The sequence below is a fragment of the Elaeis guineensis genome, chromosome 16, assembly GCF_000442705.2.
Source record: "Elaeis guineensis isolate ETL-2024a chromosome 16, EG11, whole genome shotgun sequence".
Taxonomy (NCBI): Eukaryota; Viridiplantae; Streptophyta; class Magnoliopsida; order Arecales; family Arecaceae; genus Elaeis; species Elaeis guineensis.
In genome coordinates, this window is record NC_026008.2 from 29,814,752 (window position 1) to 29,838,237 (window position 23,486).

Consider the following 23,486-nt stretch of genomic DNA (forward strand, 5'->3'; position numbering starts at 1 on the left):
AGATATATTCAAGTTTTAAAGCCTACCATGTGTGCTTAGATGGTCAGGGTCTGAATGAAAACTTTGGCATCATTAGCCAACAACTTCTTCTTTTTTTTTTTCTGTCCCTCTCAATTTTGAAGAATTGAAATCACAATTTTACTTTCATTTTTGCAAATTGAAAATGATAGTTGATTGGATTGCATGGTGGTGGCTATGGCGATATTAGGGATGGTGGTGGTAGTCACGGTGATGGTGGTAATAGAGACAATGATTGTGCTCATGGAAAGTTTAGGATTTTTCAAAATTTTAAAGACTAGATTTCCCTCTTTCATAATTTCTAGAAAGCTTGACGGTAGTATTTAAAAAAAAAAAAAAAGAATATAAAATGATAACATTATCAAGCATCATTTTCTGTCTTAGTTTTGATGGTTTAAAGAAAGATTAATTAAACATCCTTAAAGATGGAATATCCTTCTCCATTTTTTGTGAATAATCCATCAAAGTTTGAATGACTGGTCCTTCCAAGTTCAAAAACAATCTAATCTAGATGGAAGCTAAAATAATAATTATACCAACTTCTCATAAAACTCACCCATGAACTCAGATGAATAAAGGATCGATCCTAATTGTAGTAGATTCACAGCTAGCACCACACTTGATTCCTCCTACTGTATTCTGGCATACCTAAGCTATGCAAGAATCAATGCATCTCTACTCTACAATCTCGTTCATTGGCTTTTCAAAATGTGAATGGCCTCACCTCAACTCTACCGCAGAGTTCGCCTATGATATGGTAGTTGGAAATTGGTTCCATGCTAGGTGCTTAGCCAATTATTGGCTTCCTCATGGCCCTGTGAATCCGCCGGTGATCAATAGAGGGGGATCTCTAACTTCTTTTTATTTTTTATTTTTGACTGGTCTCGTTCAATATGGAAGCTGAAACCGATAAACCCTTGATGCTGCACCAAATTAGCACCAAAATCTTTCCAGGAGAGAAGGAACGGCGCGCGAAACGTGAATGCGCTTCCCGACAAGGCAACCCGCTATACAGGGGAAATGGGGTAGTCTTCATTTATACCACCAAGCCTTCGACCGCATCCGCATCTAAATGACCAACGTGTCCTCATTTCAAAGCCGTTACAAGATAAGAGGGGCGCGTTCGACATTTCCGGTGAGGATTAAGGGCAAATTCGTCTTTTCGTCTCGGTCCCCACCTCCGGGCCTCCGGCTCGTATTCAAATTCCCTCCTACTCCGCTCCTCCGTCCACATGCGACTCCGCCGCGGTTTCTCCTCTCTGGTGGCGTCGCCGTTCAGCGTTTCCCCTTCTACGCCTCCGAACCCTCCTATAACCCCAGCATCTGGCCGCTTCCCTCGCCGGACGAGTGGAGGGCCGCGGGGACCGCTGGCGACCCGACCTCCGCGGTCTCCCTTCTTTCCTCCGGACCTTAAGAGGTCTCGAAGGCGCCATGGACGACGACGAGGCGATGCAGGCGGCGTTTGAAGAAGGGGTTTTTCTTGGCTGCGAGATTGATCTCGACTACGAATTTGACGCCGCGCGGTACTTCGACTTCGGCCGGGCGGAGACCCCGGCTGAGGCCCGCGCCGCCGAGCTCTGGTTCGAGACAGCCGGCAGCTGCCCTCCATCTCGTATGTATCAAAACCACCTTAAGATTTGGATGCTGTTTTGAATATTTGGATTCTTGATGTGTTTTTGATTTATCTTCCTGCTTTTGTTATATTTTGATTCGATTTGCATTCCGAATTTAGAGAATGATACCTCTTGATTATTCCATTTGGATGTGGATAGGTATTTGGTTTTGAGTGGGATCAAATTAAATGATTTTTAGCATCAAGACAAATTTTCAACTTTAAAATGCGAAGCTTTTTCTTGAATCTTAAAATTTCATGAAGACTATGATTCCAAAAAATTGCTAAATTCCTGAAATCAAGTAGAAAAGGTCTATATAGATAAGTCTCTAAAGCATATCACCTATTTCACTACTATTATACACTTAGGGAGCGGATAGAAAGTTCATATTTTAATCTTACACACATCTATGCACAAGAGGGCTATTACAAGGCCGTCTCTCCAAACACCATTTTCTTATACATCCCATCCTTGCACCAAATTCTAATTCCTAGTAGGACGAGGGAGAGATCTTCTTCGTAACAAGTTCTGCTCCTCCATGATGCCAAAATAGTGATGTCCACTGGCATAATTTGTGCATTTTGAGTTTGGCCCTCACACCATCCTCTAATGACCCATTTAACCTACAGCCTTGCCCTAGATCCAGTGTTAGGAACATAATGCTACTCATCTCTTATCCCTTGGACCGACTTCCTCATCTCTTACATGATCCTAGCCTTTTATTCCTCTTCCACATCACCAATCTAAAAGAGAAGTCTAGCCATCTCTCTTCACACACTTAGCACCTCTTTTGGCCTTCAAATCCTATTCTCCCTCTCTATTTTAGCCTTTCATCCTATCTCTTCGTCATAGCTATCTCTTCACCTAGCCATTAAATTAAACATACAAAAAAAACACAAATCTACATCATCTCAACTCTTAATTACCTTAGTCCCTTAGTCCTTTCTAACCGTCTCTTTCATTTCTCCCATGTCACCCAAATCCTAACCATCACACCACAAGATCCCTTTTAAACCTAAATCTATAATCTTAGCCATTTAGTTGCTTGTCTTTCCATCAGATGGGATGTGATGCAGGCCTGGAGCCAGATCGAATAGTTGTATGGACGTGCCAATGACATTTGGACTAGAACAAACTACGAATGTTAGCGGATCCTACCACCTTCAAGGATTTTTACTATTGAGGCGCCACCTTCTCGAAAAAAGTATAGCTGGAGCCATGAACTACAAGCTATGAACTAAGGATAAACTAAGATAAACTAGAGCCACTGAAGATAAAGATAAATCATAGGAACTAATAAGTAGTTGATTGGTGGACCTGTTACTAGAGTACCATCTAATATTTATACCAACCCTCTATAATTGTTAGACATATGTTCTCTCCTTATATGAGCATCTATCTCTTAATTGATAATTGCTCTCTCATCCACTTTTTCTTGATGGTTACCACAAAAGGCTTCATTCGTCCATCTCACTTCTCATGATCAGTCAGATCACTAAGCGCTCCACGTTTCTCTAGCACATCGTTGCTGCATGCTTGCTAGACACTCTACCATTAGACTCAATTTAGCCTCTATTCTCTAAATTACTCATTTTCTTTTTCAGCATATCTTGTGACCTTTATTACTTAGCCTATGTTTAAGATAACTACTCGGCCTCTCTTATCTAGTTATCTTCTGGCCGCATTTGCACCTTACCGCTTGCTATCTAAGTTGGCCTTCTTCCATTGGTTGATTATCAATCCTCACTGGATCCCATGGTTATTCTACGAATTTCTCTCTCTTGGCTTGCTTTCCATTGCTGAGATATCTCATCATTCTTCAGTTTCCATCTCTGGCATATGTTTATCATTCAAGTGGTCTTTATTTTTCTACCATGTATTGGAATGTGGGGCAAATACTATTAAAAGAAACACAACGAGAGAAGCTCCCTCAAATTCTCAATCATAGCCATACACCTCTTCAATCTCCATCTTCTCTCTAGCCAATAAAAGCCCTACAGTTTTTTTACTCTCCACCACTAGACATAGGCAATTATCTAGAGACTTAATCCTAACCCTTCGTCCGGGCCCTTTCATTCTAGCCATTAAAACTTAAGAAAATGCAACAAATGGACTCATAAGCAAGCTCCACCATCCAAACCACGACATCTAAGCAATCCTTTTCCTTACACCCTAGCCAATAAAATTGAACCACTTAGCAGTGTAATCCTAACCATAAGATCTAGGGCATTCATACACTTTTACAATCATAGCCATCAAGGTTTGTGGACTTGGTATCGGAGCTCGTGTCGATCGACCGACGGTATGGATCGGTATGGATCCGTATCGGACTGGACCGATGCGAACCGACACAAAGGAGAAGAGGCGAACTGGGAGGAGGAAAAGAGAGAAAGGGGAGAGGGAGGGAAGGAGAGGGAGAAGGGGGGAGGCAGTGGTTGGAGGAGACGCCGGCATTGGCCACAGGCAGGCCATCGATGCACTCGGAGGGCCGCGAAGGCCTCTGCTTCATCCACCACTCAGTTGAGAGAGAAAGATAAAAAGAGAGGGAAGGAAAAGAAAAGGAGAGAAGGGAAGCTGTCGGAGGGCCTTCGGTTGGCTGTCGTGGCAATCAGACGATGCAATCGTGATCTCCGATGCTGCGAGCATGAAATAGGGACGATCGCCCATGTTTCAAAGATTTTTTTTAAAAAAATTCTGATTATAGTAAAGTCGGCAATAGGTTTGTCATCTTTATTGTTTCTTAGCTTTTTTTTAAAAATATTAAATAGTGAAACAGGCAAACACATTGCTAGCTTTACTGTTCATCTTTATTTTTTTAAAAAAAAGCCAATGTGTGAACAAGCGCGGTCACCCCTGTTTTACGATCGCAGCTTCGTCCGCATGATTTCGCTATCCAATGGCCATGGCAGCCATCCGACAAACTCCAACAGCCCTTCGTTGGTTGCGCCTCCCTCCAGTACGTCGCTCTCCCTCTCTCTCTCTTTCTCACTCGATTAAGTACTCTATCAGGCGATGCCGAGCCGCGGAGGCCTTCGTGGCCCTCCGATGGCCTCAGCGGACCACCATCGGCCTCCGATGACGGCGTGCCATGTCTCCTCCCCTCCTTTCTCACTCTCTCTCTTTCCCTCTCCCTCCTTCGGTGTACCATTTTTCTTGGCTGAACCATCCCAATTTTCGACCGATCCAGCTCGATATGTGGTGTATCGACTGGTTTGGGCCGATATGGAATTTCATAATAATCATACACCTCGTTAATCTCCGTCTTTTCTCTAGCCAATAAGAATCCTACACTATACTTCACTCTACACCACTAGACCTAGAGAATTATCCAGAGACTTAATCCTAACCATTGGACTAAGAACTTTCATTTTGAACTTTAAAACTTAAGAAAACAAAACAAATGGACTCATAAATAATCTCCACCATCTAAACCAAGACATCACAGCAATCCTCTTCCTTACACCCAAGCTAATAAGATCAAACCACCTAGCAATGTAATCTTAGCCTTAGATTTAGGGCATTGTTACACTTTTTCAATCTTATCCATCAATACGTCTTTTCTTTAAATATCCCCTCATACCATGGTAGAAACTAGGAAGAAATTATTAAGCCTAGGAGAAACTCTAGCCAATTTGATCACCCTAAAAGAAACCTTGCTTCCTTCTTCTTCTTCATGCCATCTACCTCAAAGCCCCAAAACTTTGAACTCGACCCATACTAGCCTAGCTCTTCCAACCAAGCCAAGGAGGAAGAGCTCCTTCACTCTCCTTTGTGAGGGGCCTTTTTAGGCGTAGCATATCAAAGGGGATATGGAGAGGTAGTAGTCATTCAAGCAAGCATCAAGGCACTACACTCCTCCCCCCTTCTTTCCTTTTTATTTTTCTCTTTTTAATCTCTCTCATCCCCCCAAAATCCTATTAATTACTAGAAGTAGGTATCCTATTCTTGATATAGGACCTATTTTTTGGAGGGATAGTGGGCACGCATTTGGGCCTTTCCTCACCATTAACCTAGATTTGGATCCTTCAAGCCTTTTCTAACCATTATGTTTCTTGACTTACCTCATATGGCTAGGTGGCGACTTCCTGGCCTCCATGGGATAGCTTATGCCTCCAAGGATGAGGGAATATTTTTTTGGTTAATAAATATTAACCTTTTAATGGTGGTTGGTTAATTCTAAAGTTCATGATGTTGATGTCACTGTGTGGAATATATATTTTGGCTTATTATGGATGGTGAACAGATGGTGAAATTTATAGGTATTAATGCTATTATTTAAGCTCATATAAGGTGATCCTTGCCCCTTAGCCTTTTATGAGTCATACACCTCTCTTGCACATGTTTTTAAAAGTTTTACTATTCATTTTTTTATAAAGAGATCTGCTTCCTCACAAGTCACAACCACATCCAAACCTACTCCTATATATTTCTTGCTTTAGGAAACTATGGTAAAATATAGATTTTTCATAAACTATTATGACCCAAAACCTAAGTTTGCCAAGTCCAAATGTGAGAATAGTCAATGACTATATATTAATTGTCGATTGCACAATCAAATAACTTGTAAGCATGTCTTCAGATCATTTAATCATAAGATAAGTGGCAAATTGAATACACAACTAACATTTCCTCCATATTAAACTTTCTCATAATTACGGCCAACTATATTTACTACTCAAAACCTAGGACTATAGGAGTTTTGTCATGTTCATTACTTTAAATTAAGATTTTAAATCCCATAGGATGAAGGTGTACTAGTTTCTCCATAGAATGGGATACCATGCTGTCCCATCTCATCACGACAGCAGTTTCAATTATGCATCCCAATAGATATCCTTCATCTCTTTTCTCTTCTTTCCTTTCTTCCTTTTTTCTTTCTTTTTCTTTTATTCTTTTCTTTCTTTTCTTTTATCTTTCTTTCTTTCCTTTGCTTTTTCTTTCTTTTTCTTCTTCCTTCCCTTTTTTTTCATTTTTCTTCTATTTTTCTCTCACATTTTTCTTTTCTTCATCTTTCCTTCTTTCCTCTTTCTTCTTGTCTCCCCATGTGGATAGGTTTCAAAGTTCTGAACTCATCTCGATTCCGTTTTCTCACAGGAATGGAATGGGATGGCCAGGACACTACCTATCTTGTGGGGTTGTAAAAGCTATTTTAAACTACTAAATATGGCTCATTAGAGTTACAATCATAGGAGATTTATCATGTTCTATTACTTTAAACTACATAAAATATCTCATTAGAGCTACAACTATATCTGTTCTTATTATTGCATTCGAACACACTCTTTTTCCTCATGTACACCAAAAATAGCTCCATGTTCCCCTCCTAAAATAGTAGTGTCTCCATATGTACACTAAAAGTACTTCAAATTTGCTATTGGCCCTTAACAAATAGGTCCCTAAATTTGAAATGTAAGTTCGTGGTCGAGTTATGTAGCTTAGTAAGTAGCCAAACATATTAGTTTGGAATGGTAATAGTCAGAGTTTGCCGTACCGGGCCGAACCGCCCGGTACGGGGCGTACCGAGCCGGATCGGTCCCTTACCGGTCTGGTTCGGGCCTGTTTTTTTTAAAATGACCCCGAACCGTACTGAACTGCCCGGTTCGGTGTGGTTCGGACCCATACCGGGCGGTATAGCTTGGTTCGCCGTCGGTTCGGGGTGAACTGAATCGTACCGCCCAGGGGACCATTTCACATGGAGGAGGGGGGAGGGGGAAGGTGGGGGCCTTTTCACGTGGTTGGGGGAGGGAGGGGAGAGAGAAATAGGCGTGGCTCACTTCACATGGGGGGAGGGTCTGGTGCTTATTAAAGCACCAGGCCTTCAGTGTTCTTTGAGAGTTCTCAGAGAACACCCATGGCCGTGGGCAACTTAATCGTTGAGACCTCCAAAAAATTAGAAAAGAAGGTAAAATTTCGTGAAATTGGAGGAGTGATTTGAGAAGAGACTGATCTTTAACCGGAGGTAAGATAATCTGTTATTTTGTTAGTAAATATTTTTTTTTGTTTTTGTTGTTAGAAATAGGATAAAAATGAGGTAAAATAAAAATAGGAGAAAATCATGCCAGAATCTTATGATTTTGGTATGATTTAATTATATGTGATAGATCTTTGAAAGATCTACACGATGACATCAAAATTATTAATTTTCGTTAATTATATATTTTTTAAATATTTTTAAATATTTATTTAAAAATTTAAAAAAATTAAATTTTAGGAAAAAAATTAGAGTTTGGGAATCATGTTTAGAATGATTCAAGCTACTTAAATCTAATTTCAATTTTTTTTTCAAATATTTGAAATTAAAAAATTATTTTTTTAATTATTTAAATTAAAAAATTTAATTATAAAATAAAAAATATATAAAAATAATGTTATATTTTAGTTAATTTAAAAATATTATTTGAAGCATATAACATATTTATTTTGAATTTATAAGTTTTAAAATAATTATTAAAATTATTTTAAAATTATATATAATTATTTTAATTATCATTAAACTATCGTGTTTTGTTATACTTGCATATATTTTAATTATATATATATACTGCGGACGATCTTGCACGTGGAGTAGGATCCATGGATGTATCTGGATCATCCTCGCATTATGGATCCTATTATCCACAGCCATCTTATGATCCATATGCATATGGTGCATCCGAGGCATCATCTTCTAGTGGTTACTACCCTATGCAGCCTGGAGCATCTTATGGATCAGATTTTGCTACTGACATATTTGGATGGACTCCTCCACAATCGTACCATCATCTCGAGGATACTTCTCAAAGTCAGAATTTTAGCGAGAGGTCTGAGATGTCTTACAATCCAGAGAGGATGCCTTATGGGATGATGAATATTCGAGAGTACGATGTAACTTGGCTAGAGGGTTGGACTGATATCCCTTCAGACTATGTTGATGATCCAGACATCTACGAGCGTCACAGATACTCGACAAGAAATTAAATACAGAGTACATCTTAAAGTTCGTATATCAGTTATTGCGCTTTGTACTTAAATATTTAGATATATTTTAATACGTATTTTATATATTTTTTCTTTAGTTTTAAGATGACATAGTTGAAATATAATGTAAATAAATATATGTTTGAAATTTTGGATCAAGAGTCTTTGTACCACAACCTAACTCCAAATTGAACCCAAATATGTCAATAATATGCAATATAATGCCACATTGAGGTTGTATTTATCAATTATTAACTTCAAAAATCCAAAAAAAAAATTAAAAATCGAAAAAATATTATGTACCGGTACCGTACCGGTACGCTCAAGCATACCGTGTGTCGGTATGGTATGGTACCGGTACCGTACCGTACCGGTCCGGCACCGGCACGCCGTCCGGTACCGGTACAGCAAACCTTGGTAATAGTACATATTGTAGTGAGCCAAAAAGTATCGAATCTTGGAGAGGGAGAGCGAGGAGAGGGAGGAAAAGCGCGAGAGGAGGGAGGGAGGGAAAGGGTTGGAGGGGGAGAGAGGGGATCATAGTTCACCATACTGCCTGATTCGGGGCATACTAAGCCAAATCGAGGGGGGAACCGGGACAATTCTCCCTTTTGATTAAAAATGGGGGTTGAACGCTTTGAATTAAATGGTTTGGAGATGTACCAAGGCTGGGCAGTACGTCTCAGTTTAGCGTTGTTTCATCCTCTCTTAAGTGATTGAGGCGGGTGAGAAGGCCTCCCTCACCTTGTTAGCCTCTCCCTCACTTTTTAAAAAAAATATAGAAAAGGATTGGATTTGCACAGATCTATGTCGAATCAGAGGTAGAATCAAGTAATGCCACTTTCCTCCTTCCTCCTTTTTTTTAAGGTTGGAATGCAATAAAATGAGAAAGTAAGAGAAGATCATGCCAAAATTTTTGATTTTGACATGATTTCATAACATGCTGTAGATTTATCTATTCAATATCGCCAAAATCATGATTTTTCATTAGCTCTATAATTTTTCAAATGAAAAATATATTTTCATATAAAAAATTAATGATAAAAAAATAATAAAAAAAGGGTAAAATCAGTAACATGTTAAGGGTGTGTAGGCTATGCTCTATCAAATTCGGTATTAGCTTATTTAAGTTTGGGCATGATTATGCATGTAGAAGTATAGATCCAAATTTGAATAAATTCGAAAAATAATTGATCTTTTGTGAAAATATTTATCCAATTTCAAATTAATTTTTTTGAATATTTTATATTTAATTTTTCTAAATTAAAATATATTTTAAATATACAAATAATATAAAATTATGAAAATTAGTTATTATGTATGGATAATTTAGATGTATTTCTTGAAGTAGAAAACTGATTGTTTTCATTATAGTAAAATTTCACTATTTTTTGGATAATTAATTAAATATTGATAAATAAGATAAAAATATATCTAGCATCTTTGGTAGGATTTTACATTATTTTGGATTATCATAAATTTTCTAAATATTTTCTAATTAAATATCAATTTATTATATAAAAATTAATCAAAAAAATTAACAAAATCTAAAATTACTAAAAATCTGTATTATATATAGATAATGTAAAAGTATTTTTTGTTTAATTTGATGATTTTTTAATTACAATATGATTTCACTAATTTTCAAATCATTAATTAGGTAATTAGCAATTGATGTAAAATATTTGATATGTCTTTCGTAAACTTGTAGTATTGGTTTCAACAAGGAAGAAGCCAGAGCATGATATTGGTTAGGATTATGGGATCATGCTCTGAAGTCTGCACCATTGGTGGTGTAAGTGGTATGACATAGAGTTCAAAAGAGAAGGGATAACTTGGTTGAAGTGGCATCTAGCTAATGATTGCCTTGACATGTCTATTTGCTAAAAATATTCATAAAAGATCTGTCAGTTTATGAAGAAGCACTTCACTAATTTCAAGGCGACCAAGTGGATAGCAATTGAGAAAAGGGTAATGGTGGAGCATCAAGCAGCATAGCCTTTGTCATATCACACTAGGGATCCAAAGAGCTCTAAGAAGTTTGTACCAAATGATGAGGAGTCACAGATTCAGGCTGCCATCCAAGCAAGCCTGCATGACCAGTGATAGATCGATGAGATTTTCATGCATAGGGCTCAATTTGGATGCTCATAGTATGAGTCAAGCACTAAATCTAGGGTTGACAAGGCAGATCCAAACTTCTGGAGGATCTCCTTGGTCAAGGAGGTTGTTAGCATAGGTGGCAACCATATAACCTCTATATTGGGGCCTTTGGCAACAAGAAAGGGGAAAAAGTCTGGAGAGATACCGACAAATGCTGCCATTCATGATGTAGATCCAGTGACCTTTCCAAGTAGAGATTTGAAGTGGTAGAGGATTGATTCTATGCTAGTCAAGAATAAGGACATGTGGAGAGTCATTGCATCTTGATTCCATTTCAGGGCTAAAGGACATGCAGATCCTATAGGATTGAAGCATATATATATATATATATATATATATATATATATATATATATATATATATATATATATATATATGTACGTACGTACGTATGTATGTATAGTAAGCTCCTAGACAACAATGAGGAGTCAGAGAAGTGGACAGGCTCCAACCAGAGCAAGTGGGACACTTATTTTGATTCTTATATGTGATAATTAGACAGGTCCGAACAAATAGAGCATCATAAATTTTTTGACATACTGCGATATGAAGATATTCTTTCATAGGTCAATAAGTGCTTTGGATTAGGTGCACGATGCTCATTACATTCTTAGATTGATGAAGGAGGTTATAAACTATGTAGGAGAGGAGAATGTCGTGCAGGTAGTCACAGACAATAGGCCATAATATAGGGCCACTGAGGAGATTTTGATGCAATATGGTAGTAGGGGTGGCAGTTGGGTCAAATTGGGTTGGATATGGGTTGGATTGGATTCGGATCGGGTAAAAAATTCATCAATCCGAACACCACCTATTTGTTAAATGGGTTAAGTGGATCTTTAATAAAGGAAATGGATTTAAATATATTAAATAGGTTAAGGGGGTCGGGTTAAACATGACAAAATGAGTTAAGCAGGTTTTAAATGAGTCAAAATGGATCAAGCAGGTCCAAAGTCTAAACCTGAATCTGACTCGTTTAATTAATAGATCTAGATGGGTTGACTTGTTTATGACCCAAATCTTTTATGTCAAACTCTAACTTACTTAAAGCGGGCTGTTTGCAGATTGGGTTGATGGGTTGAGCCATAAATTGCCACACCTATGTTGTGGCCACATATTTTCTGAACTCCATATATTGTGCACTTCATTGATCTTATGTTAATGGACATTGGAAAGATTGGTAGAGTGAAGTAGGTCATAAAGATAGCTCGATCTATTAGTAGATTCATATACAGCTAGACATGGATGTTAGCTCTGGCAAGTAAATAAGGGTGAGAGTTAATTTGGATCTATATCACGATATGCATTATCATACCCGAACTTAAATAAATTTGTACTAAATTTTGGTAGAGAACAACAACAAACCCCTAATCATGCTATTAATTTTACAGAATTTTTTTTTACACTTATTTTTAAAATTTTTAGTTTAAAAATCTATTTTAAATCTAAAAATTATAGAATTAATTAAAAACTATCATTTTGGTGGCATTCTATAAATCCACAACATATCATGAGATCTTGCCAAAATCAAAAAATTTGGCGTGACCTCCACCTATTTTCCCATTTTATTGCCCATTTTCAGCCTCTAAACCAAAAAACATGAAATGAGGAGGAGAGGTTCATTACCTAATTTTAGCTTCGATTTGGTTCAAAAAGTGCAAAATCCAGATTTTCCTATTTTTATTTTTATTTTTTAAAACTCAGAGAGAGAGAGAGAGAGAGAGAGAGAGAGAGAGAGAGAGAGGGAGAGAGGGAGAGAGAGGGGTTGAGAATGCACAAGATGCCTTCTTAGCCTCCCTGTATTATTGAAGTGTAAGGGGGCATGGAGCCCCGAACTGGTGTGAACCAGATGGTTTGTGCCGGTACCGCTCTAAACCACTCGGTTTGGAGTGATTCTGCATGACATGTTGTCTTGTTATTATTCTTATAATGTTTTTGTACATGTTCATATGTGGATTATGTAATGCAGCTTGAGATATAGGCACCAGAATAGGGTGGGATTGACAATGAGATTAGAAGAGGAGATGCTAGAACGTTTTATTGCTCAGATTTTAAACTATTGCTGGATGTTGAATTAACAATGCATTGTGGAACAAGTTTGACATGGTACTTAAGCTAGCCATATTCTAAGACATTCAGCGAATATGCTGCGTCTCTTTTGTGGTGCCTTGCTAGTTGCATTTGTCACCTAATAATTATTTATAATTCCCTGCCCCAATGTGGAATGTGGCATTTAGCTGCTCATGTTTCATTACCAAATATAAAAACTAAAACAAGTCAGAAGGCTGTAAACATGGAACGCTATACTTCTCTCTTTAGTTTGAGTAACCCAACACTGTTCCTGCTTTATCCATGGTTTCCTTGTTGTATGAATATCAATAATGATGGAAAATTTTAATGAAATGGAACCTCTTAACTAAAATAAAATATTTTTTTGTCTTTATAGAGCATAAATATAAACTGTCACTTGATTTATTTATTTATATGTTTTTTGGTACAGTGTCAGTTGATTTATTAAAAAGCTAACATAGCTGCTTGTTTTGAGAGAATGAAGAGGGTCATTTGGTCATAGAATAATGATTAATATGAATTGTGATTGAATTGCTTTATACTGCTAGCGTGGCATTACTTTTGGATCATTAATGATCAGACATTTGTGCTCACTGTTTAATTGAAAGTTCTTGATATCTGTTTTTCACCTTGTCTTTTTAATCCATCATGCTGTTTGTTAGGGATGAAGCACTTTTTGAATCATATGATTTTCTTTAAGTAAATTTGCAGACAAAGGTAATGCATTTTCTATGTTTGTAATTTGAGGTTTATAATATTTATATTCTCTTCTTTGTTTGAGGAGTGTATTGGCAAACAAGATCGGGAAGAAGTGGGTCAAAATAGTGATATTATTATTATTATTTTTTATTATACGTTTTTTGCCTTTAATCTTGTAGGGTTGGCACATGGATGTATGCTTCATCGTGCTTCCAAAGTTAGTGGAAAATCTACTACCAAGGGCCCTTTCTCGAAAGCTTCAACTTTGATGAAGCCTACTGCAAGTCAATTGGCCAAGCAAAACCAACCACGTGAAGTGAAGAATGCCTGCCGGTGTGTCCCCTGGTGATATTTATGCCTCATATTTATAGTAGTTACTCTCTTTACATAATTCAAAACTGACTGTAATCATCATGTTCTTTGTATTGTTTTGAAACCTAAATTTTTATGATTACTTCTGTTGCTTCATTTTTGTTGTTTAAAAATTTTGGTGTTTTCCCCATAGGTTCAATTATCTTCTCGCATTTTCTCATGTTCATTGAATGTTGTATCTGATCAATTTTCTCCAACAATTCTTATATTGGTTGTTTTTGAGGACTATAATTTTATGTACATGATCTTCTTTCTCTGTCTATTTATCATAGGCATTTAATTATTTGTTGAAAGAAATTGTTGACTTAGGTTCCTTTTCTCTTATCAGGTCTCATAAACCAGCAGCAGTCAAAAGTAACAGGAATTTTGAAGATTCAAGCAGTTATCTGCATCAAGCTGCCAAAAGGCAAAGACTAGAGAGAGGTCATTTATGCAAGGTGTTGCATTAATTTTGTTCTCTAATAATGCATATATGCATGCGTACACTTGTTTTGAATCAGATTATAACATATTGTTACACCATGATATCAATAGCTTGCTGGTGCTGTACTGTTTATTAGTGTTATCATTGTTTTAAGTATATGATATGTTTGGATCTTTTATAATGTATAAGGATATGCGTGTAAGTTTTAAGTTCAATTAGCTTATCTACTACAGTATCTAATCACAATCTCAACTTTTGAAGCCCATAAACCTGTGACCTTTGCTTGTGATTTCATTTGTGTAATGTATGATATTTGAATTTCTTGATGACAAGTATTTTGGGAGTGGTAAGATCATCATAGTTCATTGGACCAAGTTATCATGGCCTGAACGTAAGTAGCTGCCTGCGGAGAATTTAATAGATTAATTTGGTAGTATCATAGATGGACTAAAATCATGGAACACCTAAATGAAATGCATTACTCAGAGTCCTCGAATTGTAGTTGTGCTGGGCTTATGCTAGAAAGGGATGGAGACTTTAGAGGAATTATGTGGCTGATTTTTAAATAATTTGGAAGTCCAAATGGACCCAAGGTAAGCAGTAATTGCCTAATACTAGAAAAATAGCTGATAATAATTGATTTTGATAATTCAACTTTAGAAAAGATCCATTCTGATTTTTAGATCAAATAAAATAAAATTGTTGAATGATGTGTTCCGAAAAAAGATCATGATCAAACAATGGAAAATTGTCAAATGCTGAAATTCTAATCAATGGACAAACATAGAGATCCACGATGCTAAAAAGAAATAAAAACAGAGATGGTTCCTAAGAAAACTAAAACCATAATAGCATTGGTCTTATGGATATTCTTGTGGTCAAATGTATCAGTCCTGGTGCTTTACATGCACTAAATGAAACTAAAATTTACACAGATATCTACAATTACATCAACATAACTTGCCTCTTCAAACTTTTAAAATAAAGGACCTGATGTCCTTTCTTTCTCACCTCTTCAAACTTTTCTCCTTTTCATTCTTTTCTTCCCCTACCATTCCTCCGTTTCGTCCTTCCATTTCAATTTTCATCGCTCTTCCTTTCCCTCTCTTCTCTTTTCTTCCTAGACCCAACCAGCTTTCTCCTATAGAAAGTCAGTGTCCTTCCTTAATCATGCTTCTTCCATTCTTTTCCTCTTCCATTATATGGGATAGCCTGTTTTTATCATTTGTGCCGAGAAAGTTTTATTCTTCACCAGACATTTAGTTGCTACTGGAAATCCAATAAAGAAGAAGCAAAAAACTTCAATAAACTCCTTAGAAACAATTGACCCCATGTAAATATTGTGGTACATCAACAATGTGCGAGATAGTTATCCCTATGCTATTGTAGTTTATGTTGTTGGTGAAAAGTTTCTTTTCTTTTTTTTTTTTTTTGGGGTTGTTTAGCTATCTTCTGTTTCCTTGGTTTCCTGTCATTCTGCAATGAAAGTGGAGAGACTGCCTAGAGACATTAAGAAGTTAGATGGAAGTCGAGCGAGAGGAACTGGAATTACATCAAAAAAGGAAAATAGCTGCACTGACAAAGGATGATGCAATTATGGATAATCAATGGTGAAGAATAATTTGTAAATCTCACAATGTATGTTTTTCAGCATTAATGGTTTTGGTTGTCATTTCATATATTATACATTGTAAAATAATGACAACCACCTCATTTTTATCCACCATAAAATAATAAGTACCAGCCTAACATGCATAACAGCACAAGTACTTCATTCGCATTCTATGACCAATCTAACACTTAAATGTAAATGTTTGACTTTATGATCCTCAGGACATGATTACTTGCTCAAGATTGCAAAAGATTATATTCTGAAGTGCTAGTGAAGAACAAGCTTGTATAGTCCTACAACCCACCAGCCACACCTGACCCCACCCTTGACTGCTCCTCTCTCTCTATCTATTTTTGTGTGCATGGGCACTCATGTAGTGGGGGAAGGGGCAAGGTTTATAAATCAGGAGACATCTGCCACTCAGTAGGCAACCATTACTGAAATGAACAAAGAATAAAATCTATTAATTGAAAAAAACCTATTTAAGGAAATAAAAAGGTGATTGAAAAATATCAGCAGATATGTATATATATCATATCTGCCATTATCTTGGAATTTATCATTTTATATTGGCTGAGAGAACAGGGCCAGGAATTTTTCATATCTGTATTGGGGGTTGTCCAATACTGATGCATACCGAGATGTTGGTTGATATAATAGTCTTCTTTACTTTTGTCTGATCCTACTCTAGCCTCTGGATAACCTTCAAATTGCATGTGCTTGAGAATATGTGCCAAAATCATCCCAAGACTGGTGAAGCCCATTTGGTTTGGCCACGTCCTCCACAAATGCAACAAGAAGTCCATAATCAATCCTTTTTTCCCATGTCTATGAAATTGTAATGTCTAATAGTGGGTGCTTTAGGAGGTATCTCTATGGTCTTTAGTAAATTGACTAAATTCTTTTTTCTTCTTTCATCTAAAGTACAGGTATAATTTTATTTCATTCTTGCTCACTTTTCTTTTGTGGAGAAGTGCAAGATTTGCTTTCTGCTGCTTATGTTCTTGACCAAATTTTCATATTCAATTGAAAATTTGTTCGTCCATGTGGTTTTGACTTTGTTCCATGCTCCATATAAGAACTGGTGAATATTGCTTGAAACTGTAATGTATATAATTAATTTGCTAGCTACCACTAAGATCATGTTTATTTTTCATCTTATGCAATGCAGATAGTTGGTGCAATGCCACAACTTGATTTGATTCACAAAGTTCCAAAAAAGGTAATCCTTCTTGTCAGCACAAATCTCTAGTCCTTGGGGTAAAAGGTAATCTCCTGCAGTATATATTTGAAATTTTATCCAAAGTTCTTTTTGGAGTTTTATATGAAATAAGGATAAATTTTTTTTGGAGTTTTATATGAAATACATAGAATACCTAAAGAATAATAAATAACCTTTTCATCTGAAGTTTTCTTCCTTGCTTAAGTGTTTCGTTACTTCAAGGAGGAATAATCCTTCTTCATCCCAGGGTCATGCCTTTTCCTAGATTTTATCTAGTCTTGTCTTATTGATATCTGAACTCAAAATTATTTCAGTAGTTTTATATGAAGCTTGATTGCTATGATCCTTTCATGCATTTTGTTTTCCAGCTAATCATGGGATTTTTTTGAGCAATGCAGAAAACTGGGCCTGCTGTTTGCAATACTGGGCTTCCTAGGTTGAAACTTACAATTCCAAAAGAACCCAAACTGGAAACTGCACGAAGGGCTCTTAACTTTAGGGCTCAAAGAGTAAGGTAAACCTGCTTAACATGTATTCATGCAACTCACCAACAAAGGTGCAGAATTTTGTCTTGAAAACCATACAATCATCACATGCTATCGAGAATACAGGCCGAGCAATGCTAAACATTTACAAGAAGGGATGGTACCAACCACATCTGCCTTCAAAGAACGCCCTTTAAACCAAAAAGTTGGTAGTATAAATCCTTAAGCAGTTTGATAATAATGTGATTTAGATTCTCTGAACATGTAGGTCATGGTTATTCCTTTGGGTATGCAGATTCTTGAGGCTCCTTCAGTGTCCCTTGCTCAGAAGAGTACCCCACGGTTACCCAGTTTTAAAGTAGGTCTGCAAATTCTCTCATTCTGTCTAATGGATATAGGTCTACTGTATGTCTTAGGGCTCCTTAAGGAATGAAGGAATATTCAAATTTTCAACAGCTGATTTTTATGTTCCTTTCTTGCTCCATTGTCTTTTAGGAGTTCAACTTGAAAACTCGCAACAAGACTACTCAACATTGCTCGGCTACATCATCATCAACGGTACAATGCAGCAACACTGATCATGCATCTCTAATGCATTATTATACCCTTATAAATTGCAGTCTTAGAAAACACTTTTCCTATTCTAGTATTGAAGCCTGTGATTCAGTTAATAGATTTGTTCAGACAATTATGTAGCTTGCAAAATCTATTCTTCAATCTCAATATGTGATGCTTAATGTATAATACAGGTTTCAGACAGTCATATTCCTTCTGCAGTAAAGGGTAACGTGACAGGATCCAAAAGGACAGAACTTCAGGATTCTGGTGCTCCAAAGCTACCAAAGTAAGCCAAAAGTGTAGTCATGCCAATGTGCTTGAGTGTCTTCCTGTGAGCATTCAAATTTTTTTCGAATTGTGTAGAATCACCATAATGGTTTCACTTCCCGCTTTTAATCTGGGAACCGTTGCCTCTTGCACTATCAATTCTGCTTGCTGTAATCTTAGGCAGATCTACATCTAAGCATAAACCATAAAATTGATTCTTTGTCCATTTATTTGTTGTTGGTTGCCAACTTATTTACTTTATGCTTCACACTGAATGGGAGGGGAGAAAGGTGGAGACAATGAGTTTGTGTGATCATCAGAGTCTTCGAAGGAGGTTGATACTTGGAGAGTTAGATGAGAAAACTTGCTTGAACTTCTCTGAGTGAATGAAGGGAAAGAGAAGTATGTATCTTACTTTCTTTCCCTAGCGTAAGAACAGAAGTATATATCTAAAGTGAGCATGGCTAAGATGATTGGATTATAACAGATTAGTAGTCTTTAATGTGCCTATACAGATCTAATGCAAGCATTGTTCACTCCTATATTAACAAATTTGTTTACTGTTCTAGGGTCAGTGTCCTATCATCTACCAGTGAATGAAACTCAGATCATTCAGTGCAAGTGCAGCAAGTTATCAAGGGAGAGAAAGCATCAGATGATGTTAATTGATATCATATTATATAAGTATCCATTAGGATATTCACTGCCATGATGATGGTTTGACCCTTAACTGGATTTAATAGTCGGTACAAAGCCAATCAGAAAACACCAAAATAAACCCTTCAATAAAGCATGTAAAAGTAGGGATAAAACCTAAAAATTCAGATAGAATGTTTAAATCGCAACACTTCCCCCGAAGATGATTCTTTTTGTTTCCTCATCATGTTACTAGGGCAAATGTGTGGTCGTTCAAGCAAGTGTATCTCATATGTTTGTTCATTGAAAGCGAAAAAGAAAAAGCTTTTACGTCAAATGGAAATTGTCGATTGATCAAAGATTTGTCTTAAAAAAGTACTTTTGGTTTATACTCCTGATTTTTTTGTTTTTGGTTCCATTTCACCTATTAGTGATGATGAGAAGGCAAAGGACAGCAGAAACATGTCTTGCATATTCAAAGCTAGACTGTGGAGTAAGAAGGTAACTTCGGTAATTACTGTTTAAAGCCATTACTTATTTTCTACTTCAAGTTCATTGGAAATTTGAGCCATGTTGAGTGTTTTTAGTGGCATGATGTTGTAGCATCCATCCATTAAAATTTTATTTTTCTCTACGAGCTAACAGAAAGGTTCTAGGATTCTGCTATATTTATGTCTTTATGCCTACATGGATAAGAAAAATTCAGGGGAAAACATGTCTCTCATCATGTGAAGGCTCTTATGCAGTGTCTTCGTTGTGCATCTAAGATCACATCTTTAACTTTTTGGATAGATTTTTGCTTACAAAGGAGGTTTTGGCATCTTCCAAAGTACCAAGCAGGAAATAACAGTACCTAAGGTTTTAAATGTTTTGACATTAAATGGTCTAAGGAACAACTGTAATTTCTGTTTGTTTGGACATATATTTATCCTTTTTTACTTCTTTGTAGGACTTCAACTTGTCAACCACCAAAAGTTGTCAGCAGACTGCATTGACGGAACTTTTCAACATGGTAGATTTAAACACCATAATTTATGATTTTACTGTAAAAAAATTTGGGTCACAATGAAGTCATTTGTTATCCTTGAGTATAATTATTGACGATCCAGAACCTTTTTTCTGGCACAATCACGTTATAGTATATTTAAATCTTGTGGTAGAATGATATTTTGTGTATGTATCCTTTTGCTTATTTTGTTCCAATGCTAGCTCTCTTTAGCTTCGGAAGAACAGAAGACTACTGCTTCTCAGACAAGGTGTCAACTGCCCACTTATGTGGCTGCTGAGGTTTCCATTTTTCTCCTTCAGTTAATATTATTTTTTTCACTTCTTTTCAAATGTATTCACTAGTTCTTGCAACGTTGCAAGGTTTTGAAAGAGAATTCAAGCACTACTGTACAAAAATAAAAATGGTAAGCTACTTTATAAGGAGAAACCTGTGCACTCTTTGTCACCTGTGATTGCCTTTAGTTTCTTTTTGGAGGTGAACACATTTTCTTAACATTTTTTTGCATCATATGTTCTTTGGCATAAATATTATAACTCTTATTTGCAGAGGATTCATGTGGCCAAGTAAAAATTGCAAATACTTGGAGAAGGTAGATTACATTTGAATATGACAATGAGATATGACTTTAAATCATAGTCATATGTGTTCAGGTAAATACCCATCTATTGTAACCTGTCCTCATATGCCTTCCTTGCAGCTCCAACATTTTCCATTTTCATCTAGTTCTTTTTAATTGTTATATTTTCCTTGCACTCATGAGAATTAGCATCCATTCGAGAATCCTAGACGGCTAAGAGTATATACTTCGCTTGTTCCCCATTCTCATGGGAGTCATTGTGTTCATGTTTGAGTAATTGTGTTCATGTTTCAAGTAAAATCCTTGCTTCTTATCTTTCAATGCACCATATAGGGGGTGGTACTGCAATGGTTTACTTAAAACATCTTGTATTATTTTCTTGGGTGCTCAGACATATTTGTTGCAGTTCATAGTTCAGCCATGTCAGTTTTTTCCTAGATATTTTTGATATTTAAGTTTCCACCTCTGTACTTGGGACAGTCTTGAACTGTGCAACTCCAAGCTGAATTTTATGGCTTAATTAAAGGGAGACACAGCTGCAAACAAACGTGTTTCACTTGTTACCTTATTATCTATAGACTTCTATTAGCTAGCTACTGCAAGCTTGTTACGTTCACACAATCTTAGTCAGTATTTCCTTTTATTTGTTTTCATTAGCAGCTGTGAATTACCACTGTAGTAGACAGAGCCAAAAAATAATTTTCCTGTTTGTAAATTGCTGCAGGTGCCTATTTATGTTGATTGGGAAGGACTTTCTTTTTGGATGGTACAGTGTCATTTTTTTTAGCCATCTTTCATGATGATCAAGTGACAGGAATTGTTCAAGAAGATATAGATCAATTTTCCCTTCTAAACAGGTGGTATATGGCAGTTTGCATTCATGGAGCAAACAGCTTGCATCACTAGTGCGCCATGGATCTTAGCTTAGGCTGTCTCATCAGTTCTCTGTAAGTTGAGGGATTGCTGCTAGGACGTGAAAATTACCATCCAGCAATTAGAGGTGCTGGAGATTTAAAGATGTATTTGTTACTGTAAAGTTGAGCTGTGAGCAATTAATGGCTCAATAAAAATGACAGTCCAGAATTGTACAGCCTTACACATGAGTATAATTTTTTAAAAAAAATTAATAAATCTAAGTATGCAGAAATCATTTACATGAAAAAAAGTACTATGCATAGATTGCACAAGAAAATATCTTATGTTACAGTTTTACACTTGGAATTGTAAGGTATGTCTGTTACTCAAAGTTGTACTAAGATATAATTTTGATATATTATAATATTTGCTATACAATTTCATCTATGATTTTTTTGCTGCTACTATTGCTGAAGTTTGAACAAGCTTTCTAGTCGGAAGCTTTATTATGAGTAAAAATTAAATTAATGGTTCAAAGAGCAATGATGAACTAGGTACTGTTTTAGTGCTCTCTCCAAATGGAAATGGTTTTGGATTAAAGTTCGGAGTGTTTCCAGTGCTTTTGAACCTAGATGATTTCTAAATCTGATGGATATGTAGGGTTCTCCCTTCCCTCCAAGTGGAGATGGTTTAGGGTTCAAAATTTGGAAAGTGTTTCCAGAGTTTTCTACTTAAATTATTTTTGGATTCGATGGGTATGTAGGGTTCTCTCTCTCATGCAAAACAAAATGGGAGGGGCTAGTGGTTCAATTGTTCATGCAGTATATTTGGAAGGATGGATGATGTGATAGGTCTTATGGCGCTAAAGAGCAACTTTGGAATAGCCAATTAGTACATAATGGTAGTCGGGATGGTTGGGTGGTTGGAAGAATACCTAGAGCTGGTCTAGGTTAATATATAAGTGGAGGAGAAAGGATGAAGGTCTAGGATTTTAGTGTGAATTTTGATAATTTTTCTTAGGTTTCTAATTTTTCTTAATTTCTTCCATGATTTATGGTTGGAATGAGGGTATTTATAAAGAGTGGTGGTCAAAGAAGTAGGATTTATAGAGAGATCGGAAATCTCTAAATCTAAGGGTTGATATTATATGCTAGATGATTTATTCTATTAACCAGGATGTGAGAGAGAGGATTAATGATGTGTCTAGGTTTGAGGGCAAGAATTGAGCATAAGTATGTTTCTTGTAGTTTTTGAGAGTTCAAGGTCTATGATAAAAGATCTTAGTTTGAGAGCTAAGAATAAAGCTCTTTAAATTCAGTAGTTAAGATTAGTAAGAGAGGAGATTTTCATTTACTAATAAGACAAAAGGGGATTAAGAAAGTATAGGCTAGAATTTAAGGAGGGTATGTTTTTTAGATTATGTTTCTTTTGGATGGTCAAGATGAAGTGAAAGGATAAAGAGAAGAGACAAAAAGAGAGATTAATTTTCAAAGACGAAAAGGAGGGCTAAATGCAAAAGGAGGTTAGGTTAATTCCATCCTCTTGGATTCATGATATGGAGGAGGCATGGAAGGATAAGATTTTATGAGAAGTGAAAAGTGATTTTGTGGATGAGGATGAAGTGGCATAGATATGATCTAGAGTAGATCTAAGTAGAGTCTTAAGGCTTAAATTGGTCATTCAAGAGCGATGTGAGGGTGAGACAAAGACACCAACATTAAATCAATGCATGTCATGGATTTGTTATAAAGAAATAAGGAGTTTGTAATGGAGAGTTATCTCCACTGGCCATATTTGAAGTTGGGATCCAGTGCAAGAGTAGTTGTATGGGAAAGTGGCACCTAAGGGGACACATGGCTTATGGAGAGAGGGTGAGGAACTAAGTTATTGAAAATTATGACAAAAAATAATATGTAAGGAACTAGAGTGTCACTTGATCCATATAAAGA

The 23,486-nt window shown here is 36.5% G+C and overlaps 1 protein-coding gene across 8 annotated transcripts; it reads left to right on the top strand.

Moving 5' to 3' along the window:
- Positions 1–1,162: 1,162 nt before the first annotated feature.
- LOC105059355 (protein TPX2) lies at positions 1,163–21,831 on the top strand. 8 transcript variants are annotated; one of them, XM_073250378.1, is made up of 15 exons: positions 1,163–1,630; positions 13,700–13,853; positions 14,221–14,329; positions 17,100–17,150; positions 17,549–17,664; positions 17,762–17,840; positions 17,931–17,993; positions 18,131–18,193; positions 18,385–18,479; positions 19,528–19,606; positions 20,046–20,108; positions 20,306–20,508; positions 20,652–20,755; positions 21,407–21,448; positions 21,540–21,831. In XM_073250378.1, the coding sequence occupies exons 1-12, from the start codon at positions 1,450–1,452 to the stop codon at positions 20,444–20,446; spliced, it is 1,194 nt and encodes a 397-aa protein (XP_073106479.1). In that variant the 5' UTR covers positions 1,163–1,449; the 3' UTR covers positions 20,447–20,508; positions 20,652–20,755; positions 21,407–21,448; positions 21,540–21,831. The 8 variants fall into 8 exon arrangements, with proteins under 8 accessions (XP_073106479.1, XP_073106481.1, XP_073106478.1 ...); XM_073250380.1 differs by having other exon boundaries at positions 20,306–20,383; positions 20,465–20,579; positions 21,407–21,831; XM_029260295.2 differs by having other exon boundaries at positions 1,164–1,630; positions 20,306–20,383; positions 20,465–20,508; positions 21,407–21,831.
- Positions 21,832–23,486: the final 1,655 nt, after the last annotated feature.